Source organism: Etheostoma cragini, chromosome 20 (genome assembly GCF_013103735.1).
Source record: "Etheostoma cragini isolate CJK2018 chromosome 20, CSU_Ecrag_1.0, whole genome shotgun sequence".
NCBI lineage: Eukaryota > Metazoa > Chordata > Actinopteri > Perciformes > Percidae > Etheostoma > Etheostoma cragini.
In genome coordinates, this window is record NC_048426.1 from 7594865 (window position 1) to 7607587 (window position 12723).

Here is a 12723-nt window from a genome sequence, read left to right on the forward strand (position 1 = left end):
AAAGAGAGCAAGAGTCAAAGAACGGTCGACCACTTTGACAGTGTCATAAAACTGAGCACTTACCTTTAAAACATGTGATGGTAGAGACTCCATTTCAGAGGCCTTCTGAGCGAGGGTCTCCAGGTTGACCTCCTGGGAGACCCTGCGTTTTCTCCGCGTGCTCTGGATGACGCCTGTTGGGGCTGCCTGGATGTCAAGGCCCCCGTTCTGGGAGCCCTGCGGCCCCGGGGAAGCCTGGTCGGAAGAGACAGAGAGGAAAGGGTTGTCGGACGGCGCGCCGCCTTCCTTTGAGAGCCGGCGTGATCTGCGGAGCTGCGTTTGGGATAGTGTCTGGGGTTGGGACTGGGACAGGGGCTCGGACTGGAGTGGGGGCAGCAGGGGATCTGAAGGCTGCTGGGGTTCTGGGGTGATGTCCTGGATAATTGGTTCCTGGACCTTTGGGGCAGCTGGAGCACAGGACTCCTGGGAGTGTACCACCACAGGCTGTGGATGCGGGTGGGGGTGGGCATTTTGTGCACCGGGGTAATAGTCAAGCACATGAGGGTTTTGTTGTTGCAACTGCTGATGTTGCATTTGCTGCTGAATTTGAAGCTGCTGCTGCTGTTGTTGTAGCTTTTGTTGTTGCTGCTCGTGCTGTACTTGTTGCTGAAGCTGTTGCTGTACATGCTGTTGATGCTGAAGGATTTGTTGCTGCTGCATTTGTTGATGGTGCTGCTGCTGAATTTGCTGCTGGATTATGTGATGTTGTTGCTGATGGCGTTGGATTTGCTCTTGCTTCTGCTGCAACTGGTGTGGGGGTTTTGCTTGTGTTGAGTAGTTTGGTGGGTTAGGTAGGGTTGTCCTGTTGCCTTGAAAGGTCTGGTAGTACGCTGGCAGGTGCTGCTTGGGCTGACCAAAGGCCAATTGGAAGGGCTGCAAGACCGAGCTTCCTCCTGTTTGGGATGTGCTGTGCTGTTGGGTGTTCAGCGCCCCGGGTTTCAAGGTCTCCTGAAAGGCCCGGGACTGCTCCTGCTGATCCCAATCCAGTCCTCGAGCCTTAACAGCATCGCTGTACACTTCAACTGCAGGGTTAGGCCCCAGAGGCTGCTTGTCTGCAGCTCTGGTGGGGGGCTGCTGATGTGGCTGTAAGCCAGAAGTCTCATGCATCGATTTCACAAATGCATTCTGGGTCCTTGAGTCTGGTACATTAACTCCTCCGATGTAATTAACAAAGTTTTGTCCCCAGTTAGTCATGGTATTCCAGGAAGCAGCTCTGTGCTGCTGGGACAGAGATGGCTGCTGTTGACTGGGCTCCTGGTGGGCCCATTTCATAGGCACAGTCTGCTGATAATGACCCCTGCTCTGGTCACCCTTATCTGGGCTGAAGATGACAGAGTTGAGGTACATGTGAGGGGCCTCTGGATTGGAAGTCACAGTTCTTGCAGCCTCGCTCTGTCCGGGGTCTGAGGCGGTGCCACCTGGGACATAGTAGGACCCCTCAGGGTGTTGAGAACTCTCTTTCATCCCTAGGCTTTGATCGTTGAAAAACGTTATGCGTTTGCCTGTTCTCTTGGCGCTGGGTTTCTGCTGGGCTGGTACACTCATGACGGGCATGAATAAGCCGAGACAGGTGAGTGTTTTCAACCAAACCAGCTAGAAATTCCCCACTGGATACCTTGGATAGATCCAATCCAAATATCAGTGAGATAAGGCTGTAAAACTACATCGACATCAGAGCTGGCAGTAATAAGGTCAACCAGGATAATCTTCTCTTCCCCTTTGAAGTTCTTTGTGACCCACTCAGAGGGCACCGGCCTGGGGTGAGCAAATCTGAAGGAGTCTGTGTGTTTGTCTCATTCATGGGCAACACCCTGCATAAAGAAAATGAGAGAGAGGTCAAGCATTGAGCCACAGGCTAAAGAGGTCCCAATGGGGGGCGTCTCATTATCACCCAGGCCTCAACCATGTAAAAACCTGCTGTTTGCTTTTTCAACAATAGACCTCTACTGAAAAGGTATTGGGTGTGAGAGTAGAGAAAGGGAGGGGAAAGCCTAAATGGTGTCATTATGCGCTAAGCTCACATTGCAGGAATAAGTTCCTGCATGCAGGATAACACGTGTAACTGACCTGCATAATACTATTGTAAGGTAGTTGGTAGAGATAGCTTAATAAATGGTTCCTGGAAATGTCACTACAAGATATTACTGCAACATGTTTGATGACTGGCCCTAACATTAGCACTGGAGGACATACACACACTGAAAAAAATGAAAATAGCTGAAGCCTCCAATTTACAACAAAAACCTCACATGGTTCAATCAACTGAACTTCATCTGAAGCTCTCTTTCCCGCCAAACTACAGAACAGACGGCAGGATGAACGAGATAGAAACATCTTTGTACAACTGTGACTCATCTGGGGTGAAAAAAGGGAACCTGTGCCCTTTGAACCGTGGCTGTACACTCAAAAAGGAAGGGCAACTGAAAGTGAGCAAGCATGAGTCATAGGACACGATTTCTGTGAGGGGGAAAAGTCTAAAATGGCCTTGCAGGCTTTCATAGCTTGCTTCTTGTCAATTGCCATGGTAACTCGTTATGATTATCACCCAAAAAAATCTGATGGCAAGGTTTTGGAGCAGATTTTTGACACGCTGCAGTCTGCCAAGTTTCAAGAAGCACACAGATCCCGTTTCTGTTGAAATTTCCATCCTTGCTCCATCTGTATGAGACAGAAATCTCAGCGCTCTTGAGCAGCAGTCAAATGCCTAAACAGACAACCGTTCAGGTCCTTTCTCTTAAATCCGCAACAATTTGTCATGCTGATTATGTAAATTAATACTAGAATCTCTACAACACGGACATGTCAGAGCAACCTAGGAAGTGACTGATAAAAGTTACCCTTTACTCTGGTGGCCTAGTAAAACCCACACTTCTTTAAATAGACAGCTGCAGCTGTTCAGATCCTGCATTGGCACAGGGGCACCACTGACTGAGGAAACTGAATGACCATGCTATGCTGCTAACAAACAGTGTGTGGGTGTACCAGCAATACCATGTGATGTTACACATGCCTAAAGCCATGCTGTCAAATCTTATAAAACATCCCCTGCGAAAATAAATAAATAACAATCACAATTTCTTTGCAGAATGAGCAAAAACACAAGTGGTGCCCACAGGGCGACCATGCTGTGCGGGCAGTCTCTGTGCATCAAACAGCCTCCATCCGCGGTGACGCATCACAAGTGCAACCTTACACAATCCTGGCCCGATAAACAAAGTAGCAGGTTAAATTGGCTAAAGATACATGTCGAGCGAAATTAGCCGCTCCTAATCCATCGCTGTTTCCTAGTTTAAATCTGCACGATTTGCACTGCTAGTACATCAGCGGGCACGACGGGCCCGCAGCGTGCATTGGACGACAAATACAAGAAAATATGAGAAGAAAAACATGTTGAGTCCTTCTACAACAGGACTCTTCCTGCTCCCCCCCCCCCCCCCCCCCCCCCCCCCCCCCCCCCCCCCCCCTGTTCCTCCACAACACTTTCTGTGGCCAGCCAGCCAGCTCAGCGCTATTTACGAGAAAGCCTTTGTTGAGGAAAACGGATTATCCAGTCACTAATGCCATGTCCTATTGCAACAATGCAGCCTGCATGACAATAGTGTGCTGGCATAGCAAACTAACATACACCCTGGATCGGGTCAACTTGTCAAAAAGGTGGTCAGTACGTCACATGTCTCTTTCTGTGCACTCAATCCGCCTCGATCGAGACATGAAGAAACAATCCTACAGACGCTTGGTCGACAGCAGTGCGTCTCAGCGAGGTAAACAAAACTTTGCAACAATAACATGAACTGGCAACAACAACAACAACGCCGCCACAGTCATCGACACCGCAGCTGCAGCCCCGGGTGTCCCGATACTTACTGTGTGTGTGGTGAAAGCTGCTACTAAGATCAGCCCAGCACGCAGGATCGCACACGGGCAGCTCTGTGCGGCCAGCAGCGGCAGCAGGCCCGCACAATACAGACCTCCGATGATGACTGCACACATCCCCAAGGTTGACTCATGCTATGTTGCTGATCTCACTCACTGGTACTTTTTCCTTCAAGCCTCACCCCCCGGACCCCCCCCCCCCCTTGCTGTATAAAGTCAACAGGAAAACGGGGTCGATGCGTAAACAGAGTCCTTCCCGGTCGGAAACGCAGCGCCGATCTGCAGAAACGCGGGCGCGATGCCGCCGCTGTCTGTTGCACGTTATTGCAATCGGATTGCACAACAAAACTCACATTGGCTATGCGGCCTTTTGCTGCACATCGACTCTCCCCGTGTCTCTGCTTGCTTGTCTTGTGATTTTGCCCCCCCCGCACTGCCATCACCACCACCACGCTGGCCACACCTACTTCCATGCCCATAAAAGGTCTTCCTCTGACACGCAAGGCGCTGTAATTTACGGAGCAAGATCCCTCTCAGTCCATGCGGGAAATTCCAACACATATGGGAGGACCGCGGGGACGGAGGGGGAAAGGACGCACCCGGCACAGTGCACATTTCCATTCACTTTCCTTTCAAAGTCAAACACGTCTTTTTAGAGACGGAACGTCTGCTGAAATGCATGCGTGGTTTATGCACATGACACAGCAAGCAGCAGCTACAGAAAGGCCCCATGAGGGTGTGGGAGAATATGAAAACGCACTGTGTTTATGGTAACGCTGCTCGTGATATTTTCATTATGAAACAAGTGATTCCAAATAATTATAGAAAAATCAATCAAAATAAAAATCCATTAATCTGCCGATTATTTCCTTAATTTCTCATTTGGTATCGAAAATGTCAGAAAATTGTGCAAAATGCTTAAGGTCTAATGCCTTTAAATCTTTACTTTAAATGATAGAAAACAGAGATAAGCTGCAAATCCTCACAATATTCCAGATAGTGTCTGGCATTTTTGCTTGAATAAAAAAAAAAAAAAAAAATACATACACAGCATACAGATTATGAAAATACAAGATATTGTTAAATTACAAGAACAAAGACATACCGTCTAACTTAGGATAGTTACAAACAGTATTATCTTAATGCTTATCTGGCCTTAACCTGTGTGCGTGTGAGTTTCAGGGTGAATTAAATCCTACCTGGTAAAACCAGGCCTTAATGTTGCAAGGCGATCTGTGGACTACTCAGTGATGTAATGCAGTCTACATAAAAAAGTAACCCTGGTCCTCATGAGGCACACATCCATCTGTATAAAGCAGTCTGGGTCTTAGGGGGTCCACAGAGTTACTCCATGGGGACACCAAATTACTGTTTGATTTTTTTTTTTTTTTTACTAAAACTATACATTAACATGACTGTCACTGTGCCTTTCCCATGTACGGTTAACATTAAAATATGATGTATAAATAATGTGTGACTATCCATCCATCCACCCAGTGTAATATGCAGCTAATTTTAATACAATATATGTAGGAGGTTCCAACTATGTCTCTCTTTTAGTCCTTGGCCTAAAAGACCTTGAGACCCCCGGCTTAAATAATTAGTTAATGTAGCAATTAGTTGTTAAACAGAAAATGAATGTAGATGATCATCACAAGACTGCATAGGTCTTTTTCACAGCAGACATTCTGACACGTCACTAAAGGAAAAGCACAGGTGTAAATAATAAAATGATTGATGCCATTGGTAAATTTCATTTAGCCATTGTCAGTGTGAGGGTGGCGCTACTACTGTCACGCTGCCCCAGCTCACTGGGACACATCCTGTCATTAGTGACACTCGTGCTTTTACTATGACAAAGTGAGATGTCTGCTGTGAAAATAAGCAAGCATAATGGGAAGATGTTGGAAAATGGTACAATATCATGGCATTGGACATGACCAGGCATGTGTCATCCAGACTCTGCAGGACTGCAGTCTGGCTCTCCCAGACTCTCTCTCTTCTCTTCTCTTCCACCCTTTGAATAATGTGCAAAGCCTGAAAACAGTCACAGATGCCATTGACAAGAAGTCGAGTTGGACTGACATGTCTGTCACTGATGACATGGAAATCGTGGTGTATGTGTTTGTGTCAAACTGAATGCATGTTTTTCTCCAAGCTGATACCAATAGTGTTTAAAAGTCGCCAGACTGACAATTATTCAGAAACTGGTCATAATCCAATACTGAATGCCAAAAACTGACGTTTGCATAGGCTACCCACTTAAAGTGTTAGGTTTGCTACCCTGTTCTGTTTTATTTCATTGTAAAGATACTATTTTTGAGTGTGTCTACTGTTGATCAGACAAAACAAGCAATTTAAAAGAATGTGGCATTTTATAGTTCAAACCCTTGATTGATTAAGAAAGTAACTGGCTGATTAGTTGCTGCAGCCCTAGAGGCATGTTCTCTTCTGATCATGTTGACATGGTGTATGCAGTAGGGTTGTTTCTCTATACAGCAAAGATCAAGGCTATATAATACAATCTTAGCTAACCTGACTGGTGATGTAACTATATGAATGGGTGTCTTTCCTCTAGGACCATCTTGGAATTTGACATTTCGTGTGTGTGTGTGTGTGTGTGTGTGTGTGTGTGTGTGTGTGTGTGTGTGTGTGTGTGTGTGTGTGGTGGGGGGGGTCAGATCAGGTGCGAAGCTAGCTAACGCTCTTATAACGCTATTCTGTGTTAGAGCTAGCTAGCTGTCTAGAAACAACACATTAACGTGGCTAATGACAACGTAGGAACAAAAATCACAAACACTTAGCACAGAGATGGCATGCATGAGCGAATACCTTTACAGTACTTACATTACATTCTGTTCCTCCATGGCACATATGCGCCTTCATTTCCCCGTTTTGACGGTGTCCTGCTGCAGCTAAAGTTGACGGTAAGCTAGTGTAACGGCAGCGATTTACTAACGAAACCGTAAACTTTTCATTTTTTCCTCAGATTCCTCCACAAAGCGTCACTTCCCACTTTGAAACACTTTTAGCTAGCAATCAATACTGCAATCTATTGGGACCTACCCACGTTTACAACCTTTGATGAGACACGGATCGACTGCATTGGCAACATCGATTGTATATGTAGTCAAATTCACTGCTAAACATACTTCCATAGCTGCACTGTCGATGAGCTGAATTAATAAAAAAAAAAAAAAAAAAAAAGGTTGTTGAGGACGCGTACCGTTTCTTTTTGCTGCCTTAACGGCTCAACTGCACGAAGGAAAAGACCAACCAGGACCGGCGAGATAGTAAATACCCCCTACAATTCAACATCGGGAATCTAATGTCGCACTTTCCTATAAATAGCTAACAATAGCATTTACATCTTAGACATTTAGCTAACGTTGGCCACTAATTCGACATATGACATATTACGCATGCGCTAACTGAAACGGCTGCCTACTAAACTTAAAGAGACATGTTAAAAATAAAAAAAGAAGACATATCGACATTGGGTGTCACATGACTGTCACTATCTAACTGTTTAATTAAACACTTAAAAAATTTGAATTAAACAGTGAATTAAAAAGTAGATGCTAATTGACTCTCAGAAGATTGGTCCATCTGCCTAACGGAATTTAAACGAAGACGGAGGTTGGTAACAGGGCAGACTCTCGCTTTGCACTCAATGAGACTTGCTGGTACATTAGCTAGCCTACAGACGACAGAAGCAACACGTCCGCTAATGTAACACAGTATTTAGAAAGGTTTTGTAGTTTGGTGGCAATTTTGCCGTGCTGCACACACCTTTTAACACTTTTAAACGCTGTGACCTTTGCACACATAAAAGCCTGACGTTGAGCCTGACGCCTGTTGCCAGTCGGCGTAACGTTCTGTATTTGAAGGCTAACGTCACTTTTCAAGGATGCCGGTGCAGAGAGTCGTTCTCAACTCACGGCCCGGTAGGAAACTTTTCATAACAGAAGGTTGACCTGTTGTCTTGTGTCCCGTGCTGCAACATTACTGCAACCGTATGGCCAACGTCCTCTCTAACTACTTATTTATACATCAAGGTAAAAACGGGGTGCCAGTTCCTGAAAATTTCCGTCTGGAGGAGACGACTTTGGTACCTGATCTGAAAGATGGGGAGGTTCTTGTTCGGACGCTTTACCTCTCTGTGGACCCTTACATGGTATTGATACAGTCAGAATTGACTTACATTTTAAGTTATTGTATCTGTTTCTGCATATTAAGGATTGTCTGTTTAAAAAAAAAAAGACTGTCTGGAATAAATTAAAGTAACGAAACAAAAGGTTTTCAGTGAAGAAAACAAGGACTCAAGCTTCTTTTTGTCACTGCAATTTAACAACCAAAGTTATGACATACAATCAGCTTGTCTATATGTGTTTTCTACAGAAAGTTGAAGGCAAGACTCAAGCATAAAACCACATGCAGAGCTTCCCATCTCCATCATTTCTACACATCTATCTGTTTTTGCTTCCCAGCGATGCAGAATGAATGAAGACACCGGTGTTGATTATGTGGCTCCATGGCAGCTGTTTGAGAGTGTGGATGGTGGAGGTGTCGGCGTGGTTGAGTCCAGCCGCTGCAGTACCTGCAGTGAGGGAGGTGTGGTCACTTCATTCAACTGGCCTTGGCAGACCTATGCTGTTATGAAAGGAAGTGTCTTACAGAAGGTGTGGCATATTGATGTTTGTCAACATTGGGGCATAGTCCGTAGTTTTTTTTTGCAAAGAAGAGAATGAGTTTAAAATGCATGCATGAACTAAAAGTTACCTGCATGTGACATGATTTATACCAATGTTTGTGCTGTTGTCTATTGCAGGTTGACCCACAGTTGGTTGATGGGCACTTGTCTTACTTTTTGGGTGCAGTTGGCATGACAGGCCTCACTGCACTGTTGGGGGTAAGGGAGAAGGGTAATGTGATCCAAGGGGCCAATCAGACCATGGTGGTGAGCGGTGCAGCTGGGGCCTGTGGCTCCATAGCTGGACAGGTAACTACAGCATTTTTCACATTGGGTCCAATAAGTGTCTTGTATACAGATGTAGCTATCTGAGATACTGGCTAAATGCATGGAAACAGTATTCTTAAAATGTTAGTCTTTCTACGTGTTTACTTTGTCGTATACCAAGTTTTCTTAGGGTGGGTAAGAATATTTCAGATTTTGAATGGGCTTAAATGCAAGGAAGATAAAGGCAAGATGGTTGGTGGAAGCTATAACTGTTAGATTTCAAAAACCACACTCAGGATAGCAGGTCTAATCTACCTGAACCACACAGGTTAACATAAAAAGAGATTAGTTCACAAAGAAAGGAAGTCAAATCCTAGTCTTGATTATATCATTTCACCCTGCTTCCATTTTTCCAGTTTGGCAGGTTGGATGGCTGCGTGAGAGTGGTTGGGATTTGCGGTTCTGATGAGAAGTGCAGAGCTTTAGTGGATGACCTGGGCTTTTCTGCAGCCGTCAACTACCGTAAAGAGTACGTCCCCACAAGGCTCAAGGAGCACTGCCCTGATGGGATAGATGTTTACTTTGATAACGTGGGAGGAGCCATCAGTGATATTATAATCACACAGGTACTGCTTGAGTTGTTTCTGCGTGTGCAGAGAATAACATAATGCATGTTGTACTTTCATTTGTGGTTTACCTGGGTGATAAATGTGTGAATCTTAAATTGTTAGTTGGTTTTATTTCCCTTAATTTACATACATTAGCAAATTAGAAGTGTGATTCTGAAGTGCTTCCTCCTGATCTTCAACGGTGAGTGATGGGTCTTATAAATTCAATCTCACACATTGACCTCTCCAACCCCAGATGAACAAAGGGAGCCATGTGATCCTGTGTGGTCAGATCTCTCAGTACAACAAGGATGTGCCGTATCCTCCGCCCCTGAGCGAGGAGATACAGGAAACCCTGCAAATGAAGAACATCACCCGGGAGCGATTTATGGTGCTTAACTACATGCACAAAGCAGAAGCTGCCCTCTGTGAACTCAGCCAGCGAGTTAAAGCAGGCCAAATCAATGTAAGGAGGAAATGCTGATGATGTGTGGTTGAGTGTGTGGTTGTCCTTGTTTGTTTGCAAAATGCATGCCTCTTCCCCGTCTGTCTCTTCACATCCTTTTTAGTAATTTTGCTTTTCACTCTGCAGGTGCTGGAAACTGTGGTTAATGGCATCGAAAATATGGGAGGTATGTGGGTTTTAATATTTGCATTTTGTTTGACTTTTGTGTTAACTTGACAGCAGTTGAATCATTCTTTTCATTTTCTTGCAGATGCATTTTGCTCTATGATGAAAGGGGGAAACATTGGCAAGCAAATTATAAAGATTTCGGAGTGAAGAGAATCACTGTAGCTGCACTGCCTTGGGAAATTAACTTACAGTTGCCTTTCTATCACCATTAACACTAACTTAATGAACTGTAGTTTGATATTGCATTGATTAGCTGAGGCCAGTTGATTTCAATTATAAACCATGAATGAAAAATTAAACACTGTACTTTGAAATTGTGTCCTTGAGAACAAACGGTTGAAATTTAGAAGTTAGATCTGTTTTGAATGTAATAGTTTTTGAATTAGACTTTTGGAAATTGTTGTAGCAGTAATCAATGTAGAGTAGTCTATTCCAGTACTGGCTAATGATAATAATCTACAAAAACACTGCCCATACTGTACTAGTACCATAATATGACATCAGCAGATGTCTTCTTGTATGGAGCCCCAAAACTGACAAAAGCCAGTAAAAGGTCAAAGACAAAATCTTTTAGTAGAATACTTTTTTTCCTTTTACTTCCAATCAGTGGAAAACATGTCTGATTTGAGGTAAAATAACTAAGTCACTGAAGCACTGAAGAACACAACATACTCACCTAGTTAGCTTAACTGAACACACTGCTAGCTTAATGAAGACACAAATTACCAGCCTTCTCAGCAAGCTACCTAGCCCAAACCTGCTACATAAAACTATGTATATAATGTATGTAGGCCTAATGTTAATAATCCATTTACTGCTTTGGCATCATTGTCTTTTTTTTAAGATTGTTTTTTCGGGGCATTTTTAGGCCTTTATTGACAGGAGAGCTGAAGAAATGAGAGTGGGGGTTGACATTCAGCAAAGGTCCGTGTATCTACATAAATACGCAGCAAAGGCTAGCAAGCTAATAACAAAAGTTAGCTTGCAAAAACTATTTGGAAGTAGCTTATATCTTCATAGCATCATTATCACGTCTCCTGGACCTCAATGGAAATACAACTTTGAACTTAACTGTGTAAATTTGATTTATTGTCTCTAATAACGTTAAACTAAATGAAAGATATGTTAGCAAGCTAACTTTGCAGCTTGCTAGCCAAAGTGCTTTAGCTACAAAAAAAGTGCAAGAGATACATTGACGCCAGTAGAATACAGCAAAAAACTAAATTAACATTACAGATGGCTTAGTTTTATAAAGAAAACTGTACTGTATTGCATTATCCTCAACATTGTGTAGATCTGATTTAATGTCTTCTTAAACTGTTTTAACTAAAGATTTTAAAGTAGCATTAGCTAAATAATTTAGTTTGCACATGCTTTTCAACTTAAGTGCTTCAGCAACGACGACTATAAGTCTGATGCTCGTAGTATAGATGATGAATATTACATGCACTAGCTGCTTTAGTTTAAAGCGCTATAACTAGCTGGAAATGCTGATGCTTACTGTGTTTATTTCCCTGCCAAAGTTTTCAGTAAAGTAATGCCAATATCCTCATCCTAAAAGCATTAAGTAGGAAGTAGGAAATGTTAGATGTGGATACTTATTAAATGTGTACCAAGATCAAACACATAGGAAAAAGAGCTAGATAGAGTTAAAGATTGCAGCTGATTGGACTTTAAAGGAGAAAAAAAAAAAATATATATATATATATATATATATATTTTTTAAATTTATTCTGCATTCCATTTTATTTAACAGTATTGAGTAAATCCCTTCTTGTTTTCTTTTTTTTTACTCTTCTTATATATTTTTTTAACATCTTGTCAGTGATGGGCTCCGTAATCTTGTTGTACTCTCCTATGTGACATTACGTGACAATAATGTGAAGACAAACAATGTGTATGATTTACTGTAATGAACATTTTTATTCCACAGCACTATAAACCATTAATAAAATAAAATTGTGGTTGGCTCCAATTTCAGTAGTCACAAGAAAAATATGTGGCCGGTGTAAAATCATGATCTTTTCATTGATACACTTTAGTGTTTGAACATAGGAGGGGATGCACAACAGGTCAATAAGTGAACATCAGTACAAGTATCAACTGCCGCATATAATACTTCTCAGAGACATAATGGTGGTGGGGTCGATGTCTGTTTTTCTCCACTTTCTGTACACTGAGTCAGTCAAATCAGTGTACAGAAAGGAACCATCACACCCAGATTCATAGTTAAACATATTCAGTGAGCATTATTAAACTATCACAATTGTCTCATCAAGATATGGTTTTGGTGCTTTCCTGCAAAAAAAAAAATTCCATGCATGATTCAAAGGCTGGGAGTGAAATGCAACACAATTCTGCCTCCTTGTGGACATTTAGCTTGTGAGAGGTACTAAGCGTAATTGGAGAAGAACTCTCCAATAACAAAAGTCCATCCATTTTTAATATCCATCTTTATGCTAGAATTATACATTTGGTAGTGCTCCTGTAAAAAAATACTTGTTTCTGCAGAGAAGGGGGAGGAAAAGTTAGTAAAAACATTTCCATTAAGAGTGCACATAATTTAGTTTTCTCAGTGTCTAGCAGCTGTTCTAATATTAAACTGCATG

General features: G+C 42.9%; 2 protein-coding genes across 4 annotated transcripts in view; one reads left to right on the forward strand and one right to left on the reverse strand.

The window, feature by feature from the left end:
* The window catches only part of mideasb (mitotic deacetylase associated SANT domain protein b), a 30032-nt gene extending 22754 nt beyond the window's left edge, over positions 1-7278 (reverse strand). The window contains exons 1-2 of one of the 3 annotated variants that reach the window (XM_034857791.1): positions 6760-7278; positions 64-1850 (exon numbers count right to left, since the gene is read on the reverse strand). In XM_034857791.1, coding sequence (XP_034713682.1) covers positions 64-1593 — 1530 coding nt within the window. In that variant the 5' untranslated portion in view covers positions 1594-1850; positions 6760-7278. Of the gene's footprint in view, positions 1-63; positions 1851-3903; positions 4325-6759 lie in introns of those variants that run through there. The other 2 variants (XM_034857793.1, XM_034857792.1) reach the window with 2 other exon arrangements.
* Positions 7279-7531: 253 nt separating this feature from the next.
* On the forward strand, positions 7532-11751 carry ptgr2 (prostaglandin reductase 2). Its single transcript, XM_034857795.1, has 9 exons — positions 7532-7551; positions 7778-7859; positions 7971-8089; positions 8403-8594; positions 8744-8914; positions 9289-9498; positions 9737-9946; positions 10073-10112; positions 10197-11751. The coding sequence occupies exons 2-9, from the start codon at positions 7823-7825 to the stop codon at positions 10259-10261; spliced, it is 1044 nt and encodes a 347-aa protein (XP_034713686.1). The 5' UTR covers positions 7532-7551; positions 7778-7822; the 3' UTR covers positions 10262-11751.
* The last annotated feature ends 972 nt before the right edge of the window (positions 11752-12723 follow it).

Bases quoted from the DNA above. Each gene is read 5' to 3' on its own strand.
- ptgr2 (XM_034857795.1), top strand. From the start codon at position 7,823: ATGCCGGTGCAGAGAGTCGTTCTCAACTCACGGCCCG. The intron at 8,090-8,402 runs GTATTGATACAG...TTTGCTTCCCAG, and splicing joins TCTCTGTGGACCCTTACATG to CGATGCAGAATGAATGAAGA. The intron at 8,595-8,743 runs GTGTGGCATATT...TGTCTATTGCAG, and splicing joins AAGGAAGTGTCTTACAGAAG to GTTGACCCACAGTTGGTTGA.